Source organism: Lissotriton vulgaris, chromosome 9 (genome assembly GCF_964263255.1).
Source record: "Lissotriton vulgaris chromosome 9, aLisVul1.2, whole genome shotgun sequence".
NCBI lineage: Eukaryota > Metazoa > Chordata > Amphibia > Caudata > Salamandridae > Lissotriton > Lissotriton vulgaris.
In genome coordinates this window covers 602333017-602354591 of record NC_141697.1, presented here as the reverse complement: position 1 = coordinate 602354591, position 21575 = coordinate 602333017, and the positions used below count along the sequence as shown (strand labels likewise).

The window sequence follows — 21575 nt, the reverse complement described above, 5'->3', positions numbered from 1 at the left end:
GTTTTGGTCCAGATCCATGGGAATGCCCGTAGACCAGTCGCCTATTTTTCGGCTACCTTAGACCCAGTAGCCGCAGCGTTGCCCGGATGTCTCAAATCCGTTGCTGCAACAGGTGTCAGCATTGAGCGTTGTGAAAACATAGTTATGGGACACCCGTTAGAGGTGTATGTGCCACATTCTGTTGAACTGTTGATGACCAGGACCAAAACACAGCATCTGACCAATAGCAGGCTCACGCGCTATGAGCAAGTTATTCTTGCTGCGGAGAACGTGACCCTCAAGAGATGCTCTGTTTTGAACCCTGCTACCTTAATGCCACTCCCAGGTGACATTGATGATGATGTATGTACAGATCATGATTGCCTCGATGTGACTGAACTATGCACCAAACCGAGACCCGACATCGTGGATGAGCCACTGACTGACCCCGATGAAGTTTTCTTTGTCGATGGCTCATGCGTAAGAGACGAAGTTGGGCAGTTGAGAGCAGCTTACGCTGTTTGTACAATTACTGGAGTTGTGGAAGCTGGATGCCTGGAAGGAGTACACTCCGCTCAGGTAGCTGAGATTATTGCATTGACGCGTGCCTGCCTGGCAAGCAACCAAATTCGAGTCACCATATACACCGACAGCCAATACAGTTACGGGGTAGTTCATGATTACGGGCAATTATGGTCTCAAAGGGGTTACATGACTTCTTCAGGTTCACCCATTCGTAATGGAGAGTTTGTGCGTCTACTGTTAGAAGCTTTGCAATGTCCGGCAGGTATTGCAGTTGTAAAATGTACCGCCCACACTAGGAACATGGACTTCGTGTCACAAGGCAACAGATATGCCGACGAAGTCGCCAGGTATTGTGCAGAACAAGGGTACTCTTTCACAGAGGTGGAAGTGGGTGGAATTAATGTCAGGACTGAATTAGCTATGATATTGGAGACTGTAGACACCTGGGACGAGTTAAAATGCATGCAAGAAAATGCACCCGATTTTGAAAAGCAAACATGGGAAACTGCAGGATGTGTGATAGGTGAGGCGCATTTCTGGGTCTCGGCTGATGGAAGGGCAGTGTTACCAAATGAGATGGTGAGCCCAATGGCTAGACAAATCCATGGTCCAGTACACCTAGGGAGAGACGCTATGCTGAGGGTATTCAGACAAACCTGGTACAACCCTAAGTTTAGAGTAGCAGCAGAAGCGGTGTGCCAGCGTTGTGTGACCTGTCAGCAGTTGAACGTAGGAAAAAGAACACCAGTTGCATTGAGTCACATAGGGAGGTCCGGAGGTCCATTCAACAGAATGCAAATAGATTTTATTGAAAGGCCAAGGTGCAACCACCTCCGTTATGTCCTGGTGGTTGTTTGCATATTTTCCAGATGGGTCGAGGCATACCCTACACGTAGGTGTGACACCCTCACAGTAGCCAAGTTATTGCTTAGGGAACTCATACCGCGCTTCGGGGTACCGGCCTCTTTGGAATCAGATGGGGGAACGCATTTCAACAGCGAGCTTGTGAAGATGATTTGTGCGGCCCTGAACATAGACCAGAAATTGCATTGTAGTTACCGACCAGAAGCTTCGGGAATTGTAGAGCAGATAAACAGCACCATCAAGTCCCGAATTGCCAAAATGTGTTCATCCACGTCTCTGAGTTGGCCTGATGCTCTGCCACTGGTCCTTATGAGCATCCGTAGTACCCCAGACAGAAGAACGGGACTGTTACCCCACGAGGTGTTAATGGGGAGGGCAATGAGATTGCCATCAGTACCAACTGCTGCATTATTGAATATCACCGATGATATGATCCTGGACTATTGTAAGGGTCTGTCTGATGCCATTCATTCTGTGTCCCTTCAGGTGCAGGCTGCCGAGGTCCCGTCGTGCCAGGACTTGTGTCATGACCTGTGCCCTGGCGATTGGGTGCTTGTAAAGAAGCACGTAAGGAGAAGCTGCCTAGATGTCCGTTGGCGTGGGCCCTACCAGATCATCTTGATCACGAACACTGCTGTGAAGGTGGGAGGCCTGCCCAACTGGATCCACGCGTCTCATACGCGAAGAGTTCCAGCACCTCTGGAAGAAACAGCTCCTCTCTCGGATGTAAGCCCAGCTGCGGACGGAGAAGCCATAGAGGGGGCTAGCCAAGCTGTGGAGGTGCAAGAAGAAGTTGGGAACGTGTCTGACCAGGCTGAGGACGGTCAGTACAACAGTGAAACAGACGACGCTACGGAAGGAGAAAGTAGCTGGGAGTACGAATCAGACACTGACCAAGCTGAAAGAGAGCGAGAGCAAAACAGAAGAACAAGGAGCAGAAGGGTAAGGCGTGGAGAAGCCAGCTGGCCGCAAAGAAGGAGTTCAAGCCTGAGGTCAACTCCAGAGAGAACTCGTGCTCCAATATCTGAAGACTCAGACCAGGAAGAAGGTGCTCAGGGCTCTGAAGCACCAGATCTAAGAAGGTCAAGAAGAGTACGTGTGCCTAGCAGAAGATACGCCACTCCTGAGTGGACATATCTGGCGACAAATGTCTTGGGAACGAGCGACAGGGAGGATAAGAGCGGTGCTGGTGTCCAGCTCTGAACCCATCATCACGGTGGAAGTACAGCTGTTAGTGCCTGGAGTCGAAGCAGAAGGGTCACTAACGTTCACACTCCCCAACCCTCCCCGCCTAAGCAAGTTAAAGCACATGTTTTTCACCGAATTGCAATTCCCCGATTTTGGAACAAAGATAACAAGCCATGAAGAGCACATTCTTGGTCTGGAAATATTGAATTATGCTGTCCAAGCCGCAGGTCCAAGCCTCATCATAGATGCTTAAAGACTTTGTAAATAAGCGAGAAGAAAGAAGATTACCTAGCGCCTAGGAAGCAGAGAAACTTAGGGATCTTTCCTATAGGTTGACGGAGAAGGGCTAGGGTTGTCTGTGTTAAAACTTAAAGAGACTTTGCAAAAGGAGATTGCCAGCTTCCAATTGTGTGGTTCTAAAGACTGAAGGATCAAGAGAGACTGTAAAGGAAACGAGAGAAAGGAACTTTGTGTTGAAATAGAAGGAAAGAATCATACTGTCTGAAGAAATGGAGGCCGGTAGTCCGAATCGTAGAGCCAAATGTATAATAGGCACATTAATAGTAGGAGTGATACTTCTTATAGCTTTAGTAGTTACTGTATCATATGTAATGGGACATGAGAGTGAGGCAAGGGTACCAGACGAAAAATCTGTAGTGACACCGAAACCCACTGTTGCTGATAAGAAGGGGGAAACCATACAGGAGAAAGCGTTATTAGCAGCAGAAGCCCGTAGGTTACACATGGATGAGTCCCAAGGCGACTATAGGTCAAATGCTTATGCCAAACTTTTGTATGAATACGTGGATGCCATGGAGGTCAAAGGTTGCTACGTGTGCATGCAACTGCCTGCATCCGTAGATGAAGGTATCAGATATCATCACCTCCCGCTGACTTATGGCATTACATGTAGCTTATTGCTTAGCATATTTTATGGAAGGGATAGTTTTGAGTATAACTTCTCTAATTAGGACTCAGTGTTACCAGAAGTCCCTAACTATAAGCAAATGAACAAATGGGACTACTGGAAGAGTGAAGACAGATTGGCGAAGTTCTTCATTCCTTGGGATACTTTAGATACGTCACATGCCCGTAGAAATAACCTGACATGCAAAGTGTCAGAAGTCGAGAAGAAGTTTATAGGGCAAGTGGATGATCGATACAGAAGGCAAAAGATTTTGAAAAAATCAGGACAATGGAAAACAGATTGGACCGAGGAAGAGAAGGCACATAAGAGGAAGGGTAGTAGTGGTCCAATAGCTTTGGATCGCACACAGAGAGGGAAGTTATGCCTTCACAGAAGCAAAACGTACTACGAAAATGTATTTGTAGGGGAAGTCAGTTGTGAACATGCTTTTAGATTAGAATATTACACTAAGGATTTCTTGAAAGGAATGCAAGTGATTCCAAATGTATATTTTGTATGTGGAAGAAATGCCTACGTGAGACTACCTGATAACTGGTATGGATCATGCTATTTGGCAATTGTCTTCCCCAAAATATACCATGCCCAAGACTTACAGATCATAGAGGGCAAGGCCTCAGCAAGGGGGAGCAGAGACCTAGGAGATGCAGAAATGGTTGGAGATGTATTTGGAGCTGCATTTCCTCTTTTAGGACTGATCCTTAATGATGACAAAATTAGGAGACTGGCAACAGTCGTAGACAGATTGTCTGCCAGCACTGCTAGATCCTTAATGCTGGTGGAAGGAGAGATGCAATCGATAAGGGCCATGGTACTTCAGAACCGTCTTGCGTTAGACGTCCTGCTAGCAAAAGAAGGCGGAGTCTGTAAGGCTTTGAAGGTCCAGGAATGTTGCACTTACATTCCAGACAATTCAAAACCTCTTGAGAAAGTTATCATGAACATAACTAACATTCACAAAGAGATCGAAGACCTGACTAAAGTAAATGTTTGGGAAAAAGTGGGCCATGGAATGGGCGAAGTTGGAGGTTGGTTTGGGAAGAGTTTTGTATGGTATGTTCTGAAACCTATCATCATAATAGTGATCTGTGTGATCATGTTGTGGGGATTGGTGAGGTCATACCAATGGTATAGATCAAGGAGATTGGAGAGATCCAGGAGAGAACAGCTGCAGAGATTAGCGGCAATACAGGACAATCAGTACAGGAGCCTGAGGGCTCTAGAAACGCAGAAGCGAGGGGCAATCGCAATAAGTTCAGTTTAAATGTTAGTGATGACCCCGGGAGGTCATCAAAGGGGGGAACTGAGAGAGCGCAAACTGAACAAAATGTATGAGTGCATCATAAGTGTCAGTAATATGCACAACCCATAATAGACATGCTATAAGTGCTGAAAATATATTCACCTATACTTAGAATTGTGTGGTTAACCTAGAGATTTCATATAGAAGTGGACTAATGCAGAGATGTGTGGAGAATGTATAACCTTATTAGACGTGATTAATCCTGATCCATGTTATGTAGCTGCTAATGGAAGAATGTCAGGCTGTAAAGCACAGAACGAAATAGGCCTCATGGCCAGAGCTGAAAGGGTTTGGGAAAGGTATTCATTTGCATCAACATGGATTGCACTAATGTTATAATGATTTGTTTATTCATTAGATTTATATTCTATAGACGTGTTTTATAATCCAAGAATGAAGTATTAACATGCTATTTTGATTTACGAAAGGATTTGAGGAGTATAAACCTCTACGAGAAATGTTGTAGGCCTGAAGTATTCAAAGAGTTTCTGATTTGCACGTGCTGGTACAAGTCGAGCTGTGCCGAGAAATAAGTTGCAAACTTCTGTTAGAAGTTTATGTGAATTGGGATCCTAGCTGCGGATGTCTGTCTGCGGGTGCGAGGGGGGATCCAATTAAGCATTGAATGAATAGAGGTCTGTTCAAGAGACTGGTACAGACATGGAGGAGGGTTCAGGAATGTTTGAGGTGTATCGGCGGGCCGGAGAAGAGTCTGAGAAGCAAGGTCAACTCTAACGCACGAGGCCCAGAGGAAGATCATCATGGAAAAAGCCAGAATCGACATCACGTGAGGGGCGTCTTCAGAGGGCGTTTCAATTGTAATTGGGGTTTTGGATTAGGGACAGCACCCCTGGGTGGAGTTAGAGCAGACGCCTGAGGACCCTTTAGAGAGCGGATGGGTAGGCAGAGAGGGGTCATGACTGGAGACCATAGGTTTTCACCTAGAGACTAAGAGTGGGTGATCTTCCTAGGAAGTCATTCACAGCTGACACCTTTTGATAGGTTGGGATTCTGTTAAGTAGGGATACCATCCAGAGCAGGGTAGGGACAGCCTAACCTGAAACTTTCCCGCCTGCTGTAAATGACGGAGAGATCACAATATGTGTCTATGCTTGCAGCTCTTTTGATTTTAGAATTAGTGCTAGTAGTATTCTTTGCTCGCCTGAGGGCTTTTAGGGAGCACATGTATGTAGTGGTGCCCGTATATCTTTTGAATCTCATTTTGAGATGTCTGTACTTGCAGTTAACCTTGACTTTGTAATAAATCTTTAAACTTAGAAGTAGTCTGTGGTTTTTCCGAGCCGAGTCCATTATTGATTGAACTAACCTGGTAAGAGATGCACTTTCTTCCCTCAATGACAGGCAATAAAGATACAGTCGACCAGAACGGGGTTTAGATCTAGAGTGATAAGATAGTGATCAAAATCCCGCCCCCGCAATATTTTGGAATAAGCAAAAGGAAAGTGGCCAGCAAACTTTAGAGACCAATTTGTCAAGCAGTGATGACTTAATTAGTCACTCTCCTGCATTGGAAACAAAAAATAAAAAATCACAAGCAATGTGACAGATAGGACCTGGTTTGGGACAGTATGAATCCATTTTAGGAAGTGTTATCTTCAGTAGGAGTTCAGGGTAGTGCTGACATGCACTCTGTAACATAGAATAAATAAGAGCTCTCGCTAGAACCAATTCCAACAGTGCGAACTGTGGACGTATCACACTTCAGGCCTGTTAGGGTTAATGGTTGTGTCTCTTTTTATTACTACAGACGAGCACCACCCGGAAAATGTGCAGTCAACCCTTCTCCAGTCACAGTCAAAGGGAAGTTAATTCACTTCTACCCACGACAAAGTAAGTATAAAAAGAGCCGATGTTTCAGACGCAATAGTACTAGGCATATTTTTAATGTTAATGGTGTTGTTAATAAAAAATCACATACAGCCTAATATATAATTGTCCCAAGAGAAAACTGGCGGAAGGTGTCTGAAGAGGCACAGGAGTGGGTGTGGCTCTGCTCCATTGCTGCTGGAGACGGGCCTGCCAACAAGTAATTACTTCTGAAGAAAGTTGTTTGAAGCTTCTATAGCTGTGGATCACATGTTTTACTTGGTCCTGCCATCTAGTGTTGGGCTCAGAATGTTAAAAATTTATTTTTCATCAAAGATATTTCGGTTTGAGGGGGCTTGTGATACTTCCCAGTGAAACCCAAAATGCACTAGGACACAGACTCCAACCCAGATTGCTTTTTTGTGCCACAGGGCTCGGACATTTATTCTAAAGTTGTACACCGAAGTGCCCATCATTCGATTCCAGAAGACTGGGGGCAGGGCTGGATTGGGAACAGCAACCAGCCCTCAAGGGAGGGGGGGGCAGGGAGGGGGGGGGGGGGGGTGCTAGCAAGAAGCACTGCTCCCGCTTTTGTCACAGGGGGCCTATAATGCAGCACTGCTTTTGCCAGCTGATTCATTGGCACTGCACACTGTGCAAAAAGACTATACTATACTAATATTGGTGAACAGCCATTGCAAGCAACAATCAAGGGTATCGTTTGCTATCTATTATGCTTGTTAAAATTACGGCCATTGTATGCCTCCATTAGGGTACATTCAGCTGCAGTAGCAGCTTATGTCCAACACTGATAATTCCAGTCTATTTTTCAAATACCTGTCATGCCCTTCCTTGAAGGGTTTAAAAGGATTATTCCCTCTAGTGAACCACCCAGGAATCGTATCTGAAAAAAACTAGAGCAACCCCGCGCACCAAGGGGACCAGGGGCGGCTCTAGCCTCATGGTGGCCCTGGGCAGGGAGCGTAAGTAGGGGGCCCCGGAAGAGGGGGTCCGGGCGGGCTGGAGCAAGGAGGCCAGTGAAGAGGGGGGGATCAGGGTGTTTGTAAGTGGAACAGAGCCAGAGGCCACCAAATCCCTGCCGGGGCCACCACACAAATATGTATCCATCCTCAGAGGATTATTATATTAAGGATATATAGTGGCGTGGTGGCCCCTGGGATTTGGTGGCCCTGTGCAGGTGCACAGCTTGCACATGCCTAAATCCGCCCCTGAGGGGACAGAGTTATGCAGAGCTATGCAAACCAAAATCCTAAAGTATCCCCTAGGTGAATGTTAAACCAACAAGTAATCACTCACTCTTCTACACTTTCACACAGGTTGAGAAATCAAACACAACCAAATTCCACAGAAGTTTACAAAATTATGTGTGGCATTAATCATACTTTTTTAGAATCGCATATACATTACTGCGTCATTGCAAGTTCCTTCAACGGAATTGAAGGCACAATCAAAAAGCGCATTGGTGGTCATTATATATTTTTGATTATATTCATGGGCTCCCAGCGACAGAATTAGTAGAAGTGAGTTGTCTGAAAGATTAAAATGTGTTGTTTTTTAAGTATTCCCTTTGTTCATGTTTGTGCACTTTGTATGCATATGTGCTTTTATGTCATGTATTTGGGATTTTAAAAAGGTAAAACAGTTTTTTATGATAGGATTAAAGCCATAAATATTTTTCTAAACTTCTGTGGTTTTTGGTTGTGGTGTATTTCTCAACCTGTGTGACAGTATAGGATTTCAAGAGGGAGTGATGACTGGTGGGCTTAATATCCACCTAGGAATCCTAACAATGATCTTACCAGGCAAATGGGTCCTCATTCTGAGCTTGTGCACTCCTGCCAGCTACAGTTACTTTCTTGGAAAGTGGCCGTTCTTGTAACAATTGCTTCCTGTTATTCTCTTTATATTGAGCAGAGTAGGAGGAAACAAAAAGTCGATATGATATATATATGCATTATCTTAAAGTCCATTAATTCCAGTAGACTGAACCTTTACCAAATGATATCCTGAATTACAGAGCATATCAAAGAAATTACATCTATCTTATAAATTAACATGCAAATGTGGGATAAGGGAAGTAAAGTCCATCTTTTCAATAATGTTCTAACTTTTTTAACCATGGTATTATTATTAAGGTGAAATAAATTTGAAAAACTATCTGTTCCAAAAATTCCCATATAGCAAATTGGATGATGAAGAATCAGCTCTTATTGAAGATCTTGAAGAAGATCATTTACTGCTGCACTAAACATTAAAAGATTGGTCTTTGATTGATTATATTTAATGCCCCCTACAGGGGTATACGCTTGAATTTCATTCAAAACTCTTTGGATATTAGCCTTTTCGACTTTTAAAAGCAAAATAATTTTATCTGCAAAAAACGTAACTTTTGGCATCCCCTCTAACGGCATTTGACAGAGTCCTTGTTACAGAGTCTCACAGCCAAAGGCTTGATAAAAAAAGTGAACAGAATTGGGGATGTGGGCAAAACTGTCGGGTGTCTTTTTTAATTGCCACATAGCCTATTTCTTTTGAATTAATAATAATTCTGGCTTTGGTTTTCTGACATATATTTTCGAGCATGCTTAAAAATTGTCCAAGGAATCCAAATTTTGCCAAAATAGAAAATAAGGCCTCTCAATTCACTAAATCGAAGGCCTTTTCGGCAAATATTGATGGCTTGAATCAAAACAATTGTATTAGCAGCAATTGATCTATATGTCATAAAGCCATTTTGATAATTATGGATAATTTTTTGTTCAACTGGGGTTATTCGAGCTGCCAATATTTAAATAAATAATTTATCATCCGAATTAAAAAGACTATCGGTGTATAGAAATTAAAATTCATAGGCGGTTTGACCATAAAAAAACTGACGATGATCGATTCTTTAGAAGGCTTTGGAATATCCGCTCCCTCCCTAATTTGATTAAATACATCTGTTAAAAAGGGGAGGATCTCCCTTGCAAACTCCCTATATGCTTCAGTTGGAATACCATCATTGCTGCAGGTTTTTGCTTTAGCCATCTCTTATAATGATTTTCTACTTATAAAGCAGCTATTTTGTGTAAAAGAATGTCCTTTTGCACTTCCATCAAATTGGGAACTTTGAGTGAGCTAAAGTATTGATCAAGCCTTGAAGAGGGGACACAATCTGCTCTCTCATAGATATCCTTGTAACGCTGCAGAAAGACCTCTGAAATCTACTCACTCTTTGCTATTTGAACCTTTGAAGCTGGATTCAAAATCTCGCTAATGATATTATTATTGTGTCGAACTTTAGTCGACCAGGCAACAACTTTACCAATCTGCTGGCTTTCTTCATGAACTTGCTGTTGATAAGTTCTATGATTGCAGATCCCTTCAACCAAAAAGTAGTCTCTAAGATTCTGCGTTGCTCTCACAAGATGATCCTTTTTTTGCCTTCTCAGACGTGCACCCGAACTAATCTCTAATGTACCTAAAGCAATTGTGATTACATCAATCGCTGAAAAGTGACTTTGAAAGCAATCCACACAGCAAAGTCTGGGGGCAGAGTTTCAATTAATCTGGAAGAATTCCTTAATAAAAAATCTAGTTTTACCTACCCCGGTCTGATCCGATAACAAAGATTGATCAAAGTGCTACCTACCACTCCCTATCGGCTGGGTGTCTAATTTGATTTCGACTGATACTTAAGAGTGGTCTGAAAAAGCATTTGCCCAGAGAACAGCTGCTTCTCTATCAATCGTTTTTGTTAACAAATAAACATCTAATTGTGATGCAGTATTGAATTGATGTGAGAAACAGGTAAACTGCAAATCATCCGGATGATCTAGGCTCCAGGGATCAATTAAGGCAAAATCCTGTTTGAGGCTTGCAAGTATCCCCGCCGTCATAGGGTTTTGTTGCTTCTTCGCTTTATTCAAACTATCCATTTTCAGATCCTGAATACAATTAAATTCACCCCGATAATAAGTAATCCTTCTGCCTCCATAGCAAGCTTGTACAGTCGTTTCAGTGATTCTATCTTATCTGCGATCGGGTCATAATAAGTAATGAGGTTCAACATCAGTCCTATTACTGCAACATTAACCTAAATCCACATCCCTCTTCAGATCTAAAACATGCCAATTTATCTTATTTGATAAGTAGATCACCTCTCCTCTCATCACAACCCCTGAGGATGAAAAACATTCACGGGTAAACCTTTAGGAATGGCTAAAATAGGGTTATTGGACTTCAAGTGCATCTCCTGAAAGATCACTTCTGCCCAAGCATAGACACCCAGCTCATTATATTTGCGTTTGTTAAATAAGCCGTTGGCATCCCACATAACTAGCTCAAAAATTTTCTCCATTATGTAAAGAAAATATGAAGATACTTAAAAGATTGAAAAATCAAAGATCTGGTTGCTAACTCCTGTAGGACTTCCCTACCTAAAAATAAACCCACCACTAGCATTATCTTCTTGCTGTGTGCTCTGTCTATCTCCTTCTGGCTCTGTCCTCAGCTCATTTTTTTGCTTTTGCTCACCCCCACAACCACAGTTCTGACATCCACCCGCACGTGTAACCTCTTGTCGAGGGAATTGCCCATCTTACCCCATCCAGTCACCCTCTATATTTGTGACATGTTAGTGCACCTGGGATTGCTCTCCTTCTACCCTAAAGGACTCCCCCTTGCCATTAACCTGTCAAAAATAACACAAGCAATAACACAAGCAGTAAAAAAGAAATCGGTAAACAGTACTGATCTCGGAATCCCCTAATTGTTTGCCCCCTGCTGACTGTGTAGACTAGACGGTAGGTCTAGAGCCTCTCCCACATTTGTAAAGAGATTGAACCACCCCTTGGCCAGAACTTTTAGTTTAGACTGCTGTACCATAGAGGCCTGAATTTCCACTGATTTGAACTGGCCCAACACAGTTTGAAGTTCCCTACGACATCATGCAGCTGCAGCCAACATATCTGAAAAAATACAAAATTGAAAGTTCTCTGGGGTTGAAAAGATTTTCTTCTTAATTGCTGCTGATAATATTAGTTCTTTGATCTGATAATCAGTCAAATTAAATAGGATAGTATATGGGCATTTTGACTTTGTGACATGTTACGGTTGTGTTCTGTATGCTCTTGTAATTGACAGATCTCCGGACAAGTCTGGTAGATTATGCACTTTGATCAGAGATCATTTAAGTTGAACTGGACTTTTAAACTGCCCTTGATTCTCGATCTCTTCTAGAACACCTGTGAATCTCAGATTTGGCCATCTAGCTTAATTGTCCAAATCTTTGATTTTGTTCAAAAGAAAGCTGGCATTCTTCTGTTCCCCCAAGATCTCTTTATCAAGGCGTAAACATTTATCATCCAAGCTTGATATTCTCTCCTCTGCCTCCTGGAGCCTAGCCAGCATTTGGCCCACACTCTCTTCGAGTTTGGTCAGCCTCTGATGTACTGTGGCAATTGTGGCTCTGGGTACCTCGCCTTTTCACCTTCTAAGCAGACAGTCCTGTGCCTCCTGTGGACCCCCCTGGAATGCAAGTGTTGCATTTTGTGATATCCAAGTAAGTCCAACTAAGTTGTCCTGTGTGACCGGAAAAGGGGCATGCCAATAGCAGAAGCAGGAGCTCATTCTGGTAGATATAATCCCAGGGCAATGGCCAGCCTTCCCAAACCCTTGCAGCCAATAGTTACCTACCTTAGGGCATCAGATTGTCCCCACAAGCCACGTGCATCAAGGACCCTGTGGAAATTCTTCTGAGCCTCTAATGTCCGACCCCACCACTGAAAACATCCTGTGGATAGATCCGGGGGGAAGCCAAGGACCATCCACGCCAATCACTCAGGCCACCAAAATCACCTGACCTCCCGCTCTGAGGCAGACATTCACCACTGCCACCATCAACAAGGTTTTCCGTATCTCACTGTCCCCCGTCAATCCCCAACACACATGAATACTGATGTAAAAGTCGCGGTTGCAATGTGGCTCAATCCCAATACAGTTTTGATGCCACCCCATGGGCTGCGTCTCACAGCTTGCCGCGATCCGCACCTGATAAAAGAAGTGGGGAGAAAGGACAAAGAGCAACCTAGCAGCAGATCATGCAGGTTCCACATGCTTCCTAACAGTTATTTCCTTTAGAAGGATCAGTGAACTGGAGGCATTAACAATTGAGGAACCTTTTCTTCACGTATACACGTATAGGGTTGTCCTAAGAACCCATCCTCACTTCTTGTATAAGGTAGTCTCTTCTTTTCATGTCAATCAAACTATTCCCTACCTTCTTTTATCCGACATCTGCAGCTGGTAGCAGAACAGCACTACATACACTTGATGCCAAACGAAACTTAATGTATTACGTTGATTACACAAAAACTATTAGGAAAACAAAACAACTCTGATTTGAATTTTTCTGAATCTCATGTATCAAACCCAATTGAAAAGTCAGGTATTTCTAGGTTGATGGTTAAGTGCATACAGATATGCTATGCTAAAGAAAATATTCATTGCCGTCTGTTGCTAAGGCACATTCCACTTGTAAAAAGAGAGCTAGCACCAAGCATGACTATGTGGACATTTGTGCATTCCAAGAGGCACAAGTGGGAACAACTGAATTAAAAGCATCATTTCATACATCTTCTGTTCCTGCTCAATAGCCACCACTTAAGTGAGAAGGCACTGCTTTTTAGACTAATCAAGCATATGATCTACAACTACACATGTTACAAACCGAAAATTTTACTTAAATGCAATAATCAGTTTGCAGCTTTAGTGCTGTAAATTCCCATGCGCCATTCTCGCCTCCCCAGAGTCAAACTTATATAGCATGGTTGCCACCGCATAGCATGGTTGGGGCGGGGGGTCAAAAAAATAAATGTAAAAGTTACTTACCTTGCTGCAGGACTGCCACCTCGCGTCCGTCCTCTTCTGTTCCTGCTTGAAGCAGAAAGCACACACAGGCTCCCCTAAGCAAGTTACAACACTACAATGCAGCATTGTGATTGGTCAGACGAGGACTATAAGCCTGTGCATATTCCTCACCAGGCTGTGTATGACACCTTAGTGGGGCACATGCAAAGTGCACATGACTGTTAGGCTGGCCCAAGATGGTTGGCCAAACCGGCATGCACACTTAAGTGCCCCAACCACTCTCCCCCTGCTGGCTGTGATGACAGCTAAGCCCCGCCCATACCTGTACACCTGCCTAACATACTATTATTATCATTTTATTTTTCCTTTTTCTACTGCTCAAGCTTTAGTGGGGCGGCTCTACTCCGCCTTATCGGAGAAGCTGCCATTGTATCTTTCTCATGTATATATACTCCCTGTTCACAAACTTTGTATTGCTTCATTTTATTCTTACACTTTCCTATAGGAAATAAAACACAAAGTGAGGTGGAGCAAAAAAAAAGAGTCTGTGCCCTGGTGCACTGTGGATTTCTGGGTCACATACCATGATTCACCTCAAAACTGAAACCTCATCTTCAAAGAAAAACTATGGGGCATATTACCAACAAGTAGCGATATCTATCGCTAAATAGGCTTAGTGACGATTTTTTTATCGCTGCCTATCGCTGGATATATTAGCGGAGAAAACATGCTATTAGCAACGTTTTTCTCCATTGTGCTAAAATATCCAGCGATAGCGGCTAAATGCATGAATATCGCTGAGAATACAGCGATATTCACGCATTAGTGACGAAATGCTCTTAGCCATGTTATCCACCTCCCATCGGATAACATGGCTAAGAACTGGTCTGGGCAGGTGTTAGTATTTGGAGATATTCGCGCTTAGCGTGAATATTTCCAACGCTACGCCTGCCTTGCTAATAGGCGATAGCGACGTTAGCGACTGCTTTCAGTCGCCAACTGGTTGGGTACGCCCCCTTTGCATGTCATTAGCGATAAACATTGCTGACATGCAAAGCGGGCCCCAAACCGCTCGCTATCATCTGAAAGCTGTTGCTAACATCAGTTAGCGACAGCTTGCTAATAGGGCGATAGAATTATCGCCGCTTAGCGGCCGAAAACGGCCGCTAGATCGGCGATAATTGCCTATCGCCCCCCTTGGTAATATGCCCCTATGTGTATTGTTCCAAGCCACCAATAGTTGGCATGAATGTGCAAATCATGTGAATCTACAGCATAGCCACCAGCAACCCCATTATTACAAGTAATCAACATTTTGCAAATTGAACCACCAATACATTGGAGCAGTGCGATAAGCCATCAATGAGAACCGGTGTACATAACTTTGTCATCCATGAGACCATTTTTAATGCTGTTATTTTGGTTGCTTTATTTCTCTCTAAGTCTCAGACCTCATTACACCAGCTGTAAAACTGGATATTATTCTTAATTAAAAAGCAAAGACGAACCTTACAGTTAGATCATGACATTAATATTCTTATTGAATAATATTTTACATTGCTCATATCAGATGTATTCAAATACACATATAGCCTTTGTTCCATTTGAATAATTGATCATACAGTACAGATGGCAAAAGAGATGTAGGCATGCACCTATTAAATAATACTATACCATAACAGATTACGTGGCCTTATTTTAAATGTACATGTGCCCATCCAACTCCTAATGTTTCTTCTTTAGTGTTACTGTGTAACATTTTTCAGTAAAGCACTGGGCGTTTTTTAACATTAAAATGTCTTATATTTCAAAGACCCTAGGCAGAGAGCCCTGGTTTCTCTTTAACTCAGCCTCTGAGATCACATGCAGCACCAAAATGGTATCTATCTATTCAGGTGTGTGGACTCCTCAGAAATTAAAGCAGAGCCAGAGTAGTCGGTAAAACTAAGGGCACAATTATGAGTTTAGCGGTCTGAGGACCGCCAGACTCATGGATTCACAGTGGTGGGGGTCTAACCACTGCTGCACCAGCGGTCCAACTGTCCAATTATGACTTGGGTGGTCGGTCCTCTATGGGACCGCTAATGCACCAGGGAACCGCCGTTCCCTAGAGGTGGCTCGGCGATCCTGAGGATGCAATAGGCTTAGAGGGGACACCGTGTTCCTGCCAGGCATATTAGGAGTTTCTCCTCTTCACGCTTTCATGGCGGCACCACCGGCATGAAAATCGTGCAGAGAGGAAACAGTGCCTTATGGCCTGTGTGCATGCACACTAGTTCCTGCATGGCATGGACGTTACAGTCCATGCCGTGCAGGAAGCTTGTCCAGTGTTCCCATTGTGATGCCTCCTTTGAAAGAGGCACAGCATGGTGAACCGCACACCGCCTGCCAGCTAGACCACTTTTAAGTTGTAATCTGGCGGGTGGGCATCAGTGACTCTCGGTGGCGAGCAGCAGTGGTGTGCCGCCTGCCTCTACGCCACCAAAAGTCATAACCGGGCCCTAAGTCAACATTTTGTGAGCTGAGGACATATATTCCCATGCCTAAGCATGTGCAAGTTATTCAAAACAGGTGATGCAATTTAGTGCTTAAAAGTTTGACAATATCTGACAAAAACACATAAAAGTCAATAATTGACCTCTGAGGCAAAATCCTATATTGTACAAATAGCGGCAAAAAATACCTTAGGTAACATTTTTTGTATGGGAATTTGGATTTCACAAATACTGATTGCATTTATGCATTTATTTCAAACGTTTTGTATAGCACGAACAAGACCCCGAAGGGTATCAGAGAGCTTCACAATAATGAAAGGGGAGAACAAGGTAAAAGGGGAACATTGTAGAGGGAGTAAGAGAGGGTAACATAATGAGCTAATAAAAATGTACAAGGATGGGCACAAACATTTCTTGGTACAGTAAGGTAGACAGTACTGGGTATTACAGTTGTTAGGCCAGAAAGAAAACATGTAAAAAACAGACGCCCAGTGGTCATTTAAGGCGGGAACCTGTTAATTAAGATTGTTTTTACTTCATGTTTGAAAGCAGCTGTGTAGGGAATTCTGCAGATTTGCGGTGGGAGCGAGTTCCAGATCTTCGGTGCCAAGCCAGAGAAGGCTCGGAGCCTTGTTCTCTTTTTGCGAAAGGTCTGAGGTTTCAGTAGTAGAGACTTTGCACTTCTTGATGGTCTGCCCCCACCTGATAGTTCTAGTTTTTGAGCCAGGTAACCAGGGGTTTTGAAATGGAGGGCTTTGTGCGTCAGACAGGAAATCTTTAGTTGTATTCTTGCTTCGTAGGGTAACTACTTTAGAGATCTTAGGGCTGCAGAGATGTGATCAGATCTTTTTGTATCAGTGATCAGTCTGGCAGCTGCATTCAACTAAGCCTGGGCCAAGGTATGTTTGGGGAGGCCACACAGCATCACGCTACCATAGTCTAGCCTCGGCAGGACAAGCGCTTGAGCCACCTTCTTGAAATCCTCTTGAGGAAGGAATGGTTTTAGGTTTCTAAGAAGCCTCATTTGGTAGTTTGTGCCCTTACACATCTTACTAATGTTTTTCTTCATTTTCAAGTGCAAGTCTAAGGTGATTCCAAGAGATTTAGCTGAGTCGATGAAAAAAGGGGAGCAGTTGAAGGTAGTGAGGTGCTTCATCCAGAGTTCAATCTTGGGAGTGTGCTTAGGAGGGGATATGAGAAGGAATTCTGTTTTGGCAGTGTTGAGCAGGAGCTGGTACTCAGTTAGCCAGTTTCCGATAATCATCAAGGAGGAGTTGAGTGAGATGAAGTCTTCAGAAGAATTGATTTTCAGGTAAAGTTGTGTGTCATCTGCATACATATGAAAAAGTATGTTCATGGATTTAAGAGCGTTCGCTAGCGGTTCCAGGAAAATATTAAAGAGTATGGGAGAAAGTGCAGACCATTGCGGACCCCATGGAGACTGTAGATAGTTGGGATAATGTATGGTTCACCTTGACTCTTTGGGATCTATTGTGAAGGAAGGAAGCGAACCATTGCAGTACCCGACTGGAAAAGCCCATCCTGTGTTCCAGAATGGCTAAGAGGATATCGTGATTAACCATGTCGAATGCAGAGGAAAGATCAAGGAGGATTAGTAGGCAGGATTCGTTATGGTCTAACATTTTTAGGGTGTCATCCATGATGTGAAGGTGCGCAGATTCAATACTATGACTGCTCCTAAACCAAGATTGATGTTGATCCAAGAGATTGAAGGTCTCAATGTGCTTGAATACATTATGTATTAACAGTCACTGCTGCAATAAGTTATGGCATGCATATAAAAAGAAATAATTTACAACAGCTCATGTAGGTGTTCAAGTGAAAAAACACCAAGCCAGCTCCTTAAGAATACATCCGAGTCTCCACAGATGGAATTGAGTTTGTAACATTTATGAGCTATTTCTGGACTTCATCATTAAAGCGATAACCTGAAATACTGACATTCTACATATTTCTCTATGAGAAAGATGAGCGATTTAACCTCTATTTCACAGACAAGGGTAAACTGTCCTATGGTAAAAATCTAGGAATTTTGCTATATGCCAGCACCCCTGTGGTGACGTATGCTACAAAATATTTTCTTAAATCAAAAAATGAATGTAAGACTTTATCTCACACCTTTTTTCTGTGTTTTAGAATTTGCTCTGAGATCGAAAACAACGCCTCTCCCATCACTTGCTCCCAGTGTCATTGCAAGTTCCGACAAGACAACCCCCAGAAGCACGAGGAGGCCAGATCTTTATGCTACAACGACAAGAGTTCACAGCACTTCTTCCCCTGCAAGAAGAAATGAGCCACCGTTCCCCAGGGTGAGACCTATCACCAAAGCCCCAAGGGTAACACTGGCAGCTACTAAGATGGTAGTAACTCAGAGGACAAAATCAGGTGCATCCACAAACTCACGACCATCCAAGGTGCCTTGGCAATCCTCTTCCAACTGGTACCAAACGCTCATTGATCACCTTAAGCCCGATATGGCCAAGTTGGGTAAGACGTCAGCACCATCCCAAAACCCTCATCGTCCGATGACCCCAGTGCCAACCAAACCACAGCTGCCTTATCTAACCACAGTCGGTGTGAGACGCCGAGGCAGCAAGCAACAGAAACGCAGGAGGGTGAAAAAAATCAAAAAGAAGCAGAAGAAGCTAAAACATGGTACAGTAAGATTGGTCAACAGGGCAAACCTACCCGACCGCGGCAGAGTGGAGATCCATATCAACGGGGAGTGGGGAACTATTTGCAATGACATGTTTGACAGTCGGGCAGCTGGAGTGGTGTGTCAGCAGCTAGGCTACCCTTTTGTCCTGAAAGTGGCAAAGAAGTTAGAGTTTGGTGAAGGAGTAGACCTCAGGATTCTATTAGATGATGTGAGGTGTGTGGGCAATGAACGAACCCTTCTGGAATGCCGCCGATCAAAGATTGGACAGCACAACTGCGGCCACGATGAGGATGTGGGGGTTATCTGTGGGCATACTGAGGAAGAGGCAGTGGAGGAAGAACAGGTTTAGAATGAGCTGGATTTTGCTGCAGATTTTCTGTTGTGTGCGTCACGAGAGACTGTGGAAACTTCTCAGCATCTAATCAGACTAGATTTTGGATCAAATTTCACAAGAAAATCGACTGAAATAAAATGAAGGGATCTGCAGTCTGGAACATTTGGCCTGTACTTCCCTAGATTACCCCTCGTCCTAATGTCTCTTTTTAAACCACTTTGAAACGTGGTCTTCCCCCCTCCCCCCTTCCGCTTCGTAAATTCCACCTCCCCATGTGTAATTTGGTGCTTTTTTGCAGAGAACCATCGAAGTCTCCTCAAACTCCTGTTTATGACGTTAACACACAGTCCCATCTCTGATGACATCATGGGTAGACAAGCTTTGACCATATTTCATTTTGTTACTGGGACTTAGGAGACTTTGCAGTTCTCAAAGGCACGAATAAGGCTGACTATTGTCATGTGAGTCGCAGATGGAAAACAACTTGACTTGCCATTGAAAGGACAAAAGGACAAGGGGAGCAATGCATCTGGCACAGCAGGCCTATGCCGTGCAGCTGCCTAATATTTGCAGAGTAACACTCAACACAAATGTCAACTCACATTTCCATTGAATGCTGTTACAGCTGCCTAAATTATCTAGTAAATAACAATGTGTATTATTGTGTGTGATTGACAGGGGCCAAACTCAGTTCGTATGCAAGGTGTCTGGTGCTGCAGCATCCGAGCCTAAAAGATTCAGCAACATTTATGTCGTAGTTACATATTTTATGTAAAAACTTGCCCTTTAGGTGTCTACAGGCCAAAGAATTGGCAGTGTAAAATGAGGACTTGATTGAAGAGAAAGGACATGTGTTTTATCTGTCCCTAGTACTATGGTGCTTCACAGTTAACAGCTTATTGTTCTGAAAATACGAGGGAACACTGAGGTAAGAAAGATGGCTTCCAGAACTGTCTTTATAGTATAGTTATCTGAGGTCAGCCTGTCTAAACAAACATAAATCTTGCGATGCTTCGTCCAACTGGAGAAGAGCAGCCCATCATTTGTGCCAGTGGTTGTAGGTGGTGAGAACCAGCACTGATGTTTGGACTTATTTTTATTTAGTATTCTTTGGCCCACTAAAGAGATATAATGGCAGAAAAAAAGAGAAATGAGGAAGGGAAAGCCAATGAGAAAGTAGAGAAAGAATGGAAAAAAAATGACCCGCAAGAGTGAGATAAGGAGACTGAAAGTGTAGGGCGATGGAACAAAGCGGCATGAGGTGAAGCCAACAGTAGGCAGCCGTGATCTTCGGCAACCCTGGAATTAAGCAGCTCCGGCAGCCGCTTGCCAAGAACGTATTTGGATTCATGCACTCATGTTTTTTTTTTTTTACAGTTTAAGTTCTAAAACAGGATATGGCTGCGATATTTAATCTGTGATCGCTTACTTATTGGTCGGGTCTGGTACCTCCTCTCCAGAAAGGAAAGGGAACTCTTAAGAAGACAGGGTGCCATCCTACATTTTACCAGAGGCAGGACTCTCTGGCTAAACCTCACCTATTTTACTTAAAACGGCAGGACTAATGGAGTCATACTGTGGCAGGCATCGCTGTGCCACTTTAAGGCATGTGCAAATTGGGCGACTGCCGATGGTCACCTCCATTCCAAGAGACACTGTGGCAAAATGATCTCTCTCTCTCTCGCTTTCACTGCTATTTCTTTATCTTTCTTTGTCTCTTTCCCTCTCTCTTCCTACCTCTGAATCCGTCTCTGTTTTTACCTTTCTCTACATTTCCATTCTCTACCTTTGTGTCTCTTTCTGCGTCCTCACCTATCGCTTGCTGTACCATCTCTCTCTCCCTGCCCTACCTAACCTTACTTCTCTTTAACTCTTCCTTTTCCTCCACTTCTATTTCTCTGTCCCACCTACATTTCTGTCTCATATCTCAAGCCTTACTTCACCTGACCTTTTCCAACTCACTCCTGTCTTTCTGCATCTCTCTACACCTGCGCCTTCTTGCTCTGTCTTAAATCTCTACTTCCCCTTTACCCACCTCACAATATACTATCTCTTAAATACGCCTCTTTCTAGCCCACCTTTCTGCTGATATCTCCTCTGTCTCTACCACTGACTCTACCTATCACCGCATCTCTAACTCACCTCTCTCTCTGCATTGCTCTTTCCATTACACCAAGCTGGAGCACTACTTCACCTCTCTCAACCTCATCTCTCCTTTTAACTCCCCTCTCTAGCTCTCTCTGCCACTCACAATCGTCTTTTTACTTCAGTATGTTTTCTCTCACCTCTCCACCTCGCATTTCACTCACAGCATTATCTAGGGGCATATTATCAAGGGGGTTTATCTCCGCTTTTTTGGCTTTAAAAGCCAAGAAAGCGGAGATAAAATTATCTCCCTATTACCAAGCTGTCGCTAACACCAGTTAGTGACAGCTAATAGGAGATAGCGACCATCTTTGGCCCCGCTTTGCATGTCAGTGATATTTATCACTAATGACATGCAAAGTGGGCGTGCCAAGATGTTTGTCGCTAACATCGCTATCTCCTATTACCAACTTTTGGAGATATTCGCGCTAAGCGCGAAT

The 21575-nt window shown here is 43.6% G+C and overlaps 1 protein-coding gene across 1 annotated transcript in view; it reads left to right on the top strand.

Moving 5' to 3' along the window:
- Positions 1–20031, top strand: part of LOC147691944 (HHIP-like protein 1) — a 284674-nt gene extending 264643 nt beyond the window's left edge. The window contains exons 8-9 of the mRNA XM_086936706.1: positions 6553–6635; positions 18134–20031. Of these exons, the coding sequence (XP_086792832.1) occupies positions 6553–6635; positions 18134–19005 (955 nt within the window). The 3' untranslated portion in view covers positions 19006–20031. The remainder of the gene's footprint in view (positions 1–6552; positions 6636–18133) is intronic.
- The last annotated feature ends 1544 nt before the right edge of the window (positions 20032–21575 follow it).